This window comes from Pongo abelii, chromosome 12, assembly GCF_028885655.2.
Source record: "Pongo abelii isolate AG06213 chromosome 12, NHGRI_mPonAbe1-v2.0_pri, whole genome shotgun sequence".
Classification (NCBI taxonomy): Eukaryota; Metazoa; Chordata; class Mammalia; order Primates; family Hominidae; genus Pongo; species Pongo abelii.
In genome coordinates this window covers 74,152,344-74,165,094 of record NC_071997.2, presented here as the reverse complement: position 1 = coordinate 74,165,094, position 12,751 = coordinate 74,152,344, and the positions used below count along the sequence as shown (strand labels likewise).

Below are 12,751 nucleotides of genomic sequence, written 5' to 3'. Positions count from 1 at the left end.
GATTCTAACCTAAGTAACTATGAAAATGAGTGAAGCCGATAAAGGCAAAAAAAAAAAAAAAACTATAAAAATAAGCATTGTATAGCTGATAAAGTTGTTACCCATGGAGGTACAGATTAGTAATTCTGATAGGGCTCTGCACGTATACTGCAACTGAACAATTAAGTAAATGGGTTACAGATAATGGGAGCTCGATTTCTCTCTGTTGGAGTATGAGATTTCAGATATACCAAGCAAGTGGGCTACAAAACTACATATGGTAATGGATTGGAGTTGTAGACATCAGTATAAAATCATGTTTACCTTAATACAGATATAAATGGTTATATACAAAAACATTTACAAGTATGTACACATGAGTTAGTATAAACACATTTTTTTTTCCGTTTTTCAGCTAAGAAGGCCTAGAAACAACAACACACCAATAGCAACAAGCACCCATAGTGCCCACATCCTAGTTTCTAATACCACTCACAAATAAAAGCAACCAGGACTCCTTGGAAAAATGGCTGATTCTAGGAAAGGGTAGGAAATATACAAAATTTCTTTCAGTGCCAGAAAGTAAGGACATGCTAAAAAAAAAAAAAATATATATATATATATATATATATATATCCACAATGATGGGGCCTGTCAAAAGGACACAGGAGCCAACTGAAAGAGCTCTCAATGGCCAAAGCTAGAACAAATTGAGCAAGAAAATAAAATAGTATTAGATTATAACCCAAAGTATAAAATAAATATCCATGAGTCCATAGTATTTCAAATAAATGACTGAAAAAATAAATAAATGAGAGAGAACAAAATCTGAGCAGAAAAATTCCAAATCTGTGTAAATACTCTGCCCTAAAAGAGGTGTGAGCATAACTGCCCACTCCTTAAGTGTGGGCTATGTATAGTGACTTCCAAAGAGTACAGTGTGGAGAGAGAGAAAAAAACAGTAACTTTACGGTGCAGAAACCTGACAAATACTACCTCAACCAGGTAATCAAGATCAAGATCAACAGTGATGAGTCACGGAGATAACATGTACCCTTGATATGAAGAGAAGAATCACAGGAGAACAAAAGTCCGGATAAGATTAGCATACAGAAATTTAAATCCTATATCCAGCATGGCTCTAAAAAGTGTGCCAAAAATTTGACTCTAACTTTCCTAGAGGCCAAATCAAAGAGAACACAGTCAATTACATAGTTCACATTATTCATGAAGTGGCAGGTTGGATAGTCAAGCAAAGCATGACTTTTCTAGCATCTGAAACAGAATAAAACTTCTTTCATGGCTTCTCATAAAGGTAGTGCTATTATCATAAAATGGAAGACATCCAAACATAAAATCCCTACTGCATTTCTTAGGACTATTTCATACAACATCCTTTAACCCAAGTCAGTGGCATCCTCAAGAGCAATTATACAAGAGAGCAAAATAAAGTAGTTCGGTTCTAATATCCATGGGTGAAATTGAGAAAACATATAAAATAAGATTACAGAGACTTTAAGCAGTCCATCTACAGTGAAACACTATGCGATGGTGATTTTAGTAAGGTTTTAACAGTTGAAATCTAAGGCTGTAATTTTTATCAAGACCAGTATTTAAATAACTTAGCTCTTAAGTAGAGATCGTACACACTGACTCTTAATCAGGGAGGCGGTAAGGTAAACGGTAAGGTAAAGAAGTATTCATAAAAAATTAAGTCTACATAAAGTCATGACTGAAGGAATAGCTAACCTATCTCTGCACATAGGTGCACCAAAACAGGTATGGCCCACTCAGTCAAATTTTAGTGGTTAAAACAAAAGGGAAAAAATTGATCTACACATAAGAAGAGAAACTGTTCTAAATAAAAGCCTTTTAAGGAATATAAAGGGAAGTAGAAGGCAAAGGCAACGAAAATAATTCTTATTTCTGTAACAATCACAGTGTATTTTTATCACCTCTAGAAACAAATTTACAAGGGAACAATCTGGAACTCTAAAATATGTTTCAGTCTCTATTTAGTTTTTCTTTAGTTATCAGGTAATGGTATAAAATATATTAAAGGACATATATTCTGCACTTAACATATGTTCCTTGTTCTCTTTTAAATGGGGATTTGATTTTCTGGTTCTTTTTAGGTTAGTTATCAAAACGCCAACTCATAGAAAATAGCTAAAAAACAGATGAATAATAAGACGTTTAAAACACATTAAGAAAAACTTAGTGGTGAAAAATTGCACATTCCTTCCACATTGTACCTAAGTTAGCCCTCGATTTATCTTAGTCATAGAGCAATCTAAATGGAAATAATAAATGAATACTAAAATACTATTGATAATGGTTAAGAAGCGGTAAGAACTGCCGGGCATGGTGGCTCACGCCTGTAATCCCAGCACTTTGGGAGGCCAAGGCGGGCGGATCACGAAGTCAGGAGATCGAGACCATCCTGGCTAACACGGTGAAACCCCGTCTCTACTAAAAATACAAAAAATTAGCCAGTCGTGGTGGCAGGCGCCTGTAGTCCCAGCTACTCGGGAGGCTGAGGCAGGAGAATGGTGTGAACCCGGGAGGCGGAGCTTGCAATCAGCCTAGGTGACAGAGCGAGACTGCGTCTCAAAAAAAAAAAAAAAAAAAAGAAGTGATAAGAACTAAAAATTGGCATATCTTTACTGCTGCTTTAGCTCAAAGTAGAAAGGTTATAATACACCTAATAATAAATGTAATGTTTCAAAGTATCCACACTAAGACGGAAGCTAAATTCAGAAACTGAATAGCAAACAAATCATCACATACTTTTTCCAGGTGGTATGTGGATTAAGTTTTAACAACTTGTATACACGTCTATTGAACTTAAGTTTCTTTATGCATCAGTTTAAAAAAAAAAATCATTTTTTTCAAAGAAAGCTAGATGATTCTTACAAACCCTAGTTGCCAAAATTTACTAATCAAATTACAAAAGCACTTATAATGTTATATATATGTAAATTTAGACATGACAAATTGTATATGAACCAAAAATAACTACAATTATTCCAGAAATACTGCAATTTTTCCAGTCTCTTTCATGTGTCTAAGCATTACTCTTCAAACATGGAAAATTTAGAATACAGTTGTATGTTCAGTGAAAGTATCTATTACGGTAACATCTTACTGTGTACATAAAAATGTCATTTTTTCCAAATTATATTTAGCATTTTACTTTGTAAGGTAATTTTTTATGATGATATCCCTCTCTTTAATTCACAGAAACAATAAGGATCAAATACTCTAGTTACAATGAAACACTTTGACTAAAATTAGGTATAAATTGCTAAAACTAGAAATACATTAAGTTAAAATGTATAAAACAAAGGCATTTAAAATATATTTTAAAACAGACATACTTATCCCAACCAAGAGTTCCTATCTCTTCAATAAGGCTTGAGTAGAACTGGGGAGGAGGAGGTAGTGCATACAACTCTTGTCTATTCTTTAAGGCAACTTCCTGTTTAAAAGAAGAAAACCTGAATTGGCTGTGGAATGCAAGACAATAACTGTTAATACCTGACTGCAAAACATAATTTCATTATCTTCTTAGTGCCTAATAAAAGTGCCCTTTTTTTTTTTTTATAGAAAATCTGGCTGACTCATTCCCCTGCTCATGAAAAAGAGACAAGAAAAAGTTAAAGGACTGCATTGAAGGTCATGCAAAATGTCAATTTTTATGCCATGAAAATAACTTAAGATTTTAATATTCTCCTGGACTATTATGCCTATCGGAGATAAAAAACCAAAAAACTTTTTGTTAAATTCATCCTCAAGTCTTCACTATCACTCTATTCCCATGAACATGATGTTTGATATATACATTTTTTAAAAAGTACCTCTAAAGAAAGGCCTGAACTCTAAGTACATTACCTAAACTGACATATTTGTATACCATTATGAACCACATCCTAACAAACTCATTATCAGAACAAATACCCACATGCTAATTTCTTTCACTGACTTATACTCTGTACTATTCTTCAAGCAGGTAAGTTGGAGTATTATGCCATCCATCTGGCTAGATTACAGTCCCGTTCCTTGTTAGGCCTATCTATGAAGGCTTTAAAATGTTTATGTTCTCCCAACCAAAACTAAAATTTTTTACAAGATACATAAACATCACTAGAATTGCTGAAGCTAAAATTATCAATTATTTTGAAGTTACCAACCTAGACAGACAGTTTATTTGGAAAGTAAAAATAAATGTATCTACAAATTACTTAGATGTTCATATGGTCTGAAGTATCAAACGGTATTACAAAAAGTAAGTAAATAAATAAATAAATAAATAATTAAATAAATAAATCAGCTACAATAAATAACGAAAGTAGACAGGGACAAGTTAAAAATTATAAACACTTCTGACAAATATAATCCTAATAAAAGGTTGCAATTTTTATTCTTTTAAGTATATGTTTAATCTTATTTTTTAAGTATATATCAATATTTTTAACCAGGATAGGATACTATTAAATTGAGATCATATTAGAAAGAACAGATATTACAAAACAGCACTTCAAAACCGAAACTATTAACGGGAACTACTTCAATTTCGTTCTGAATCTGCTTTATGATGAAAAAAACAAAACAAAACTGGGAAAACAGATCCATACAGCTGAGAATATCAATATGGATTTAATTAGAGGGTAAGCTCCTAGAAGACAAGTTATATGCTGCCTTTTTTATAATATAAATGACTAATGTTGCCTAAAAATAGACTGATGGTCCACCAAAATAAATTCGTATTTAGGTTGTGCACCAACCTAATACTATGAAGATTGTGCTCCACTAGTTATTAAATAAAATGCGTTAATATAGTATACTACTTCTTTCGAAATGTTTTTATTCTGAAATATTAATTATTGCTATCCGCAAAAATTGAAGGTAAAAATAAACCTGGCTAATAGTAAAAACACTTTTCAATCCTAGGTTTATGACATTTATACACTCTACCTTCTATTCTGAGTCAGATAAGTTACTCCTACTCTAGAACCGTAACAGCTAAAAAGGAAAAAGCAGAGAAGCAACACATTCTTCATAGAAAAGAGGCAAAGGTACATAGCGGAAAGGCTTCACAAACAGAAGTTTTAAATCCTGACTTTAACAATTCCTATTTTGAGGCCTTAGGCTTCAGTGGCTCAGCTCCAAAATAGAAATAAAATAACCTACCACTTAGGATTATTTTAAAATATAGGTAATTGTTCACTTATTAAATATATACTGAACTCCCACTATACGCAGTTATTACTAGGAAACTCCATGGAAGATTTACAACATTTTCTGAATAAGTTCAATAACTACTGATTTCACGTGAGCATCACTCTCAACATATTTATTGGTGATTATAGTATAGGAACCCTATTACTTATAATACAGCCTAACACTAATAATTCTTATATCTTTAGGTATACTATTTTAAATAAGCAATAAAATCACCAACTTTGTCCACAATTTCTAAAGGAAGCTAAAATACAGGATTTCATTTTTATTCAGAAATTGAATAAATGTACTAAATAGATATTGTAAATCAGAGATCTCAAAATTTTATTTTAAACTAATAAGTGTTTCTTCAAAATTAAATGGCCAAGAGAGCTGTGACTTACAATTTAATAAAGTTATTTTTGATAAGAAGAGTTTAATGGGACATGATAGCTATACTTTTACTCTGGTTCCCTTAGGCTCTCCTTGTATTTGTATTGTTTATTAAAATTATAATAAAAAGATAAAATAAATGTTTCAAACTTTTCTCCAACATCAAGGAGATGTAAACCAAATATGCTTCACTTGTTCACTTTACCTTTTTAAGGTTATTACATTAAGGCCTTTGATATAATTTGTAATCAAGTTTGATAACCCTTATTAATTAGGATTTATAAACTCATAAATCAAAATTCCAACTTTAGAAATTAATTTTAAACTATTATTCCAATCTCACACATTTAATCGAAGTCCTACCTTAGAAGGTTCTTATTAGCACTAAAAAAGGACTCCAGAAAACAATCTAGCAACTAAGTTATCAATATGTAGTAGCTGCTGCTAGGAATAAAATGGTCTCAACAAGAATCACAAAGAAATATCAAAACTTTCCACTGGTAGCAATATTAGTATTGTAATTTTTATATAAACCAACATAAACATATAGACAGGAAAAGCATAAGTGAAATATAACAAGTAGAACATAACAAAAAACCATACTACAATGATGTTAACATTAGAAGACAGCATTTTCAGAGTAGAAGTGATAAAAGCAAAGAAGTAAAAATTCTATAATGCCAATTTGAATTGTAAATATCAATACAAACTCATAATTATATTCTTTCCAAAAAGTATTTTTTCTCAGTTTTGTCCACTGAAAAAACCTAGAAGTAATAGCAATGCACACTCAAGTTTCCAGATTGAGGCATCCAAATACTATTTCCCACAAAGAAATCATGACTCTTTGGAGAAATGGATGATTACAGTTATGGGATAAAATGAATAAATGAACCTGGGGCAACTGGTATCAGAAGGCAAAGACGCTTGGGTTATATTAAAAGAGCCAATATGAAGGAACTGGTGCTGACCAAAAAAATGGGACAATTTAAGCATCAAAAAGAAAATGACTACAATAAAAAAATTAATTAAATATATAAAAATCTATGAGTTCATAAAGATACTTAACAAAAAAAAAACACTTTACATCCCTGTGACAGTTGCTAGGCACCAACTCATCATTCTAAAAATTGGTTTCTGTTTTAAAAGGAAAAGAAACAAGCACTTATCTAGTCTCTCCAGTATAAGCTGTACCTCAAATTAACCAAACAACTGATGAGAAGTTCTCTACAGAGGATTTTCAACTAATAAATGCAGATGATGGAATTTTTAAAATTACCATTTGTAAATCCTAATGAAACATTAGATATAGGCAATGATTGTTATTAGAGGCTAAAATCATTAGGTGATAGTCTGATGGGAAACTTTATATTGAATGGATCTAAACCTATTGATCAATCTTAAATTTACTAGAAGAGGAACCATGGAACCATCAGACATCACGTGCATCCTCATGTAATATAATAAATACAGAGCACCAAGTAATCTCATAAGAACAAATGAATCCAAATCTGCTGAAGCCTCTAGATCTAACTGCCAGATTACAAAGAAAGTAGAATATGTTAAAAGATAAACCATGAGGCTGGGCGCGGTGGCTCACGCCTGTAATCCCAGCACTTTGGGAGGCCGAGGTGGGTGGATCACAAGATCAGGAGATCGAGACCATCCTGGCTAACACTGTGAAACCCCATCTCTACTAAAAATACAAAAAAATTAGCCAGGTGCGGTGGCGGGCGTCTGTAGTTCCAGCTACTCGGGAGGCCGAGGCAGGAGAATGGCGTGAACCCGGGAGGTGGAGCTTGCAGTGAGCCGAGATAGCGCCACTGCACTCCAGCATGGGCGAAAGGGCAAGACTCCATCTCAAAAAAAAAAAAAAAAAAAAGATAAACCATGAATATCTTACAAACCAAATCCAGAATGTAGAAGATTTTATAGGACACCTAATTTGTTTTATTCAACAAATACATGGCATGAATAAAAAGGGTGAGGTAAAGAGGAGATGATGTTATACATAAGTACCTTATAAGTCTTATATAAGACTTAAGAGACATATCAACTAAATATAATGTGAGGACCTTGTTTGTATACTAATACAAACAAAGCAGCTGTAAGAAATTATTAACTTTGTTGAGGTTATAATAATATATTTAAAGACAGATAAAAAGCACTTAGCTGTTAAAGAGATACACACTGACATATTTACAGAGGGATACATACAATATCCAGAATTTCCTTCAAAATACTACAGTGTCTTTCTTCTAAAAAAGTAGAAGAGGAAATAAGATTGGCAAAATGTTAAAATTTGGTCAGGCCCAGCAGTATTCACTATAATCTTCCCTCTTCTTTTGTTTATGTTGAAAACTTGGGTAATAAAATGAACTTGGGTTTTAAGAAAACAATAAAATGTCTACAGGATAAACTGAATAATCAAGTATTTTATACAACACTGATTAAACAGTATATATGTAACAGTATACATAAAATGAAGCCTAATAAGTTTTTCAGATATCTGTAGCTATATACAAAATTATTTATACATCATATTATATCTTTAAGTAGGACTACCTAATCTCTCCTTAGATGTTGAACTCTCTGCTGACAGGCCAGGAGTGCATCTTATTTCTTCACCACCTGCCCAACACTAGTGTAAAGAATACCTAGTTTATGATACAATCAAAGAGGTTCCTTCACACAGTTATGTCCCTCATGCAGTTCAAGAAATGCGTCATCTATATTTATGTACACAGTAAAAGAAAACATTAAATGACTGAGAGTTAAGAAGACAAATTTTAATAATGTCAGTTTTTATAGGAGTTACAGAAAAGAAATCAAGACTTGCAGTATGGTAACAGTGTCAGAAAAAAAAAAATTCTTACCAAAAGCATCTTCAACTCCATCATAAAGCTCATTAGATCAGGAGAGTGCTGCATTCTCTAGATCAAAACATTTCCAATTAATTTCATTTGCAAAATAAATACTCCATCCAGTAAAACGGTAATAAAATGTAGGCCCAAGTGAATGTGAAAAAAAGATTAGCTATATCTACATCTGAAAAGTATAAGAAATGAAGTATTGGTCATCAACCTTACTACTCCTACCAATTTCATTTTGAAACAGTAATTAATGTCCTCAAATCTAATTTGCTGAGATACATTAAACTGTGTTAGAATGTCACTTAAAACCTCACACTACTCTGTTTCTTGAGCACTGTTTACTACTGAATCCCTTGTACCCCTTGCAGGGCATGCGATGGGAGTGTGGCTTGCTTCTTCAGTGCCCCGCTGGACAAACCTCTAGGGGAGCATACAGACGGGCAGGCTGTGGGGCTCCAACCCCACAGCAGTGTCTAGGGGTGAATGTTTACGGCTACTGAAAGCCCAGTGGGTGTGTGTTACAAGGTGCTCTTTTAGTTTAGCCATCCATAGGCAGCTTCTGTTAGTCAGCTCAATTAGACCCCTGCCTTATTGCCAGGACAGAGAACTTTCTGTATCCTGTGGTTCCTGCCTTGGTGTACTGGAAGAATTGGATCACATGTGGGCTTGAACAATGAGTGCAAGGTTTTATCAAGTGGAAGTAGCTCTCAGTAGATGTGGGAGACAAAAGGGAGATGGTTTTCCCCTGGAGTCGGGTTGCTCAGCGGCCCAGGCTCTCCTCCAACCACCCCGGTCAAACACCACGTCATTCTGCCGGTCAATGGCCTGCCGGCGTGCTGAAGCCTATCGGTGCGCTCTTAACATGCTCTCCATGTCCTCTTGATGTCCAGCCACTTGTGTGTTCCTCCACTGATATATTTCTCTCGACGTCCAGCTGCTTGTGTGTGTGTGTGTGTGCCTGCTAGGGTCTCGTGTTTTTATAGGCACAAGATGGAGGTATGGCAGGCCAGGGTGGTCTTGGGAAATGCAGCATTTCAGCATGAAGGCAGGACTGCCTGTCCTCACCTAGGTCCGTGGGCACAGGCCCGAGGGTGGAGCCCTCACCAGTGACCCATCCTTCTCTACACAGCACTTCCCTGCCGCCCTTCTGTATCACTACCATGTCTAACATATCTAACAACCTCATCATTACTTTTTCTAAAGAGGAGGAGAAAGAGGAGGAGGAGGAGGAGGAGAAGGAAGAGAAAAAAAAAAAGAAAGAAGAGGTATAGGAGTGATGTGAGTGGGAAGAGGAGTATAAAATATAAAAATCAGGCAAATCTATGTAATTTTTAAAATCTAGTTTAAAGCAATAAATTAACAATAATTAACAATATGGTCTTTTTTATATTTTTCCCTTGACCTTAAAAACTACCTATAATTGTGATGTTTGTCCTCTCACAACTAATCCATATTAGTCAAAATAGAGACAGTCATTCATTAAAGTAAAACCTGTTATAATAAAATGGCAAAAAGGAAATAATCTCTAAAGTAGAATAAATATTTAAGAGTTACGATTCCATTTCCTAGAAATCCTTCATTCTTAAAATAACTACAGAAAAAAATATTCTCAAGTTTTACATTGTTTTCAACAATGCATGAACACATATGATTCACATCTTAACATAGCTTTGTGTGGGTCTATGTAGAGCAAATCCTTGACTATCCCTTCTTCTACATTGTATTTTCCCCTTAGTTTATTACAGATGATCAATAAATGACAGGGTCTGGAAACTAAAGTCCAGAGGCCAAATCCAGCTCAATACTGTTTTTGTAAACAAAGTTTTATTGGCATGTAGCCATACCCATTCACTTACCTCTTGTCTATTGTTGCTAAAAGGGCGAATTGAGTAGCTGCAACAGAGATCTTATGGCCTACTAAGCTGGAAAAATTTATTATCTGGTTCTTTACAGAAAAAGTCTGTTGACTCCCTGGCCCATATTTATTAAAATTAATAATGATACAAGAAAAGAATAGTAATATTCACTGGGACCGTAAAATAAAAAGAAGACTTTAACACTGGGTTCTACTTAACCAATTGGGGGGCAAGGAAAGATAAATAATTGGGATTTTTTTCTAGGAATCCTCTTGATAACTTGCTGGCGAAAAACAGAGTAATAGATCTTAATATTAGACTACATAAACCATTTTTTCCCATGCTATTTCAATATGTCAATAGATTCATTTCTTAAATTTTAGTGTACAATATAAATAGTCAAAGGGATGGAGACAGGGATGGAAAGAAAACAGAGAAATAATTTGAACATATCCTTAAAAAAACTTCTGTAATTATATTGCCAGGATGACAACCTTTATTCTATAAATCAAATAGTTTATCTCCTATACTTCTTTGCTGCTTTAATGCTTTATGGGAGAGTTACTGTGATTGTCAGTTATCATAGATAATAACCTGCCTTTAAGACACAGAAATATGGAAAATCAGGAAAAAAACACACAAATGCATAAAGCATAAAAAGAAATGCAATTCTAACAACTATTTTTCTAAAAGAAGAATTGTATTATGTCATTATTTTGAAAAAAAAACTGATTTTTTTTCTAATCTTTAAAGGAATTTTCAGGTAGAGGAACCTAAACATTAAGAATAAAGAAATTAATCCTGCCTATTAGCACACTAAGCAGCCTTTATCTCCCCTCATTATGCAAGTACACATGATCCTAAATTATTTCTACCACATCTTTTCTGTTGCTAATCTAGGACTAAAATCCCATTTTTGCCACAGATATCCCATAGCTCTAAATGGGTCTGATTTTTTTCCCCTATCACCACCATTCAGTCTCAGAAGAAAAATCACTCAAGAAGTGATGGATATGGATAAGGGTGAATGCATTTGAAGAACCTAAAGTCTCAAAGATGGAAATCGATTTCAACACAAAGGCTGCCTGGAGATCTCCTGAGGACCCTGAGATTTAAAAACACACAGAGATGAAACCTACAAAACTTAACAACTATTAAACCAGTTTGTTACAACATTCTGCAAAGCAGGTCTTTAAAGAACAATAAATTTAGTAATTTCTTATCTTCACTGAAAACAAACCTTTTAAAAAGGACTTACCTGTTGTACTATTTGATGGTATCCACTAAGTATTGTTCTCAGCTGCCAACTACATAATAATCTAAAATTTTAATGAGACAAAATGGTTTGTTCATTGTTCAGAATTAAAAACTTATTTGTATGCTAACACAAACATGCATGTACATACAAAAGAATGACAAACATCATTTTGACAAGTTAATAAAATTTTTACCACTGATACTGTTCAAAGTCTTGTCTTCAAACTGTCGGTACTAATTTTATTTCAAAATATAAATAATTGCAATCAGTAAATGACATGCAAACAGTACATCTTGTTTTTTAACTAACACATCTGAAGCAAAGTTTTGCACTGAAGTAGATTCTTTTCCAAGATAGGTTAAATAAAACCAACAGTTTTGATAACAATATATCATCAAATATAATGTATCAAACATGTATTTGAAAAAGCATGTGTAGCAATATTATCTTCAAATTCCCGATTAATATAACTAAAAGGATACATTTTATTTTTATTTTTTATTTTTTAGAGACAAGGTCTCGCTCTGTCACTCAGGCTGGCTGGAGTGCAGCAGAATAGCTAACTGCAACCTGAACTCCTAGGCTCAAGAAACCCTCCCACCTCAGCCTCTCAAGTAGCTGGGACTACAGACACCCACCATCAAGCCCGGCTAGAAAGATACACACTTCTAATTAATTGCATAAGAAGTGATAAGTTAATGTTCATCCACTTACTGGCTGACCTCTGCTGTGCTCCCGATACTATTAAGTAACTCTTCTAAGGAATTACTTTTACTTACCTACAAGTAGGAAGCCTCTCTGAGTTTTCCCCAACATGGCCTTTTCAAACTGTCACAACTCTCTCCATTCTTGGTCTTCAAATCCCCATAACCATCCCTATCTCCGCTCTTAGTGGCAGAGTAGTTCATTCAAATGTCCATTGGTAACCCCTGCTCGAAACGTGCTTTCTCTCTCTTGCTACCAACTTGGTGACTTCAATTAATTATCCCTTTATTGTGGTATCCTTAATTTATGTTCTGCTAGTTTTTTCTCCTTAATGAATTAACTTGCTCAAATATATATCTTCAAAGAACATCATAACACCTTCTTGAATGCATACCATTCTCTAACCACCTCTTTTTCTTCAAAATACTTTATACTTTCCTCCCACTCATCCAGTCCAAAATCCA

General features: G+C 33.9%; 1 protein-coding gene across 2 annotated transcripts in view; it reads right to left on the bottom strand.

The window, feature by feature from the left end:
* FANCL (FA complementation group L) overlaps positions 1-12,751 on the bottom strand; it is a 76,222-nt gene that overhangs the window by 53,048 nt on the left and 10,423 nt on the right. For both annotated transcript variants that reach the window (XM_009237282.4, XM_002812013.5), the window contains exons 3-5: positions 11,583-11,643; positions 8,472-8,528; positions 3,360-3,460 (exon numbers count right to left, since the gene is read on the bottom strand). In XM_009237282.4, the coding sequence (XP_009235557.1) occupies positions 3,360-3,460; positions 8,472-8,528; positions 11,583-11,643 (219 nt within the window). The remainder of the gene's footprint in view (positions 1-3,359; positions 3,461-8,471; positions 8,529-11,582; positions 11,644-12,751) is intronic.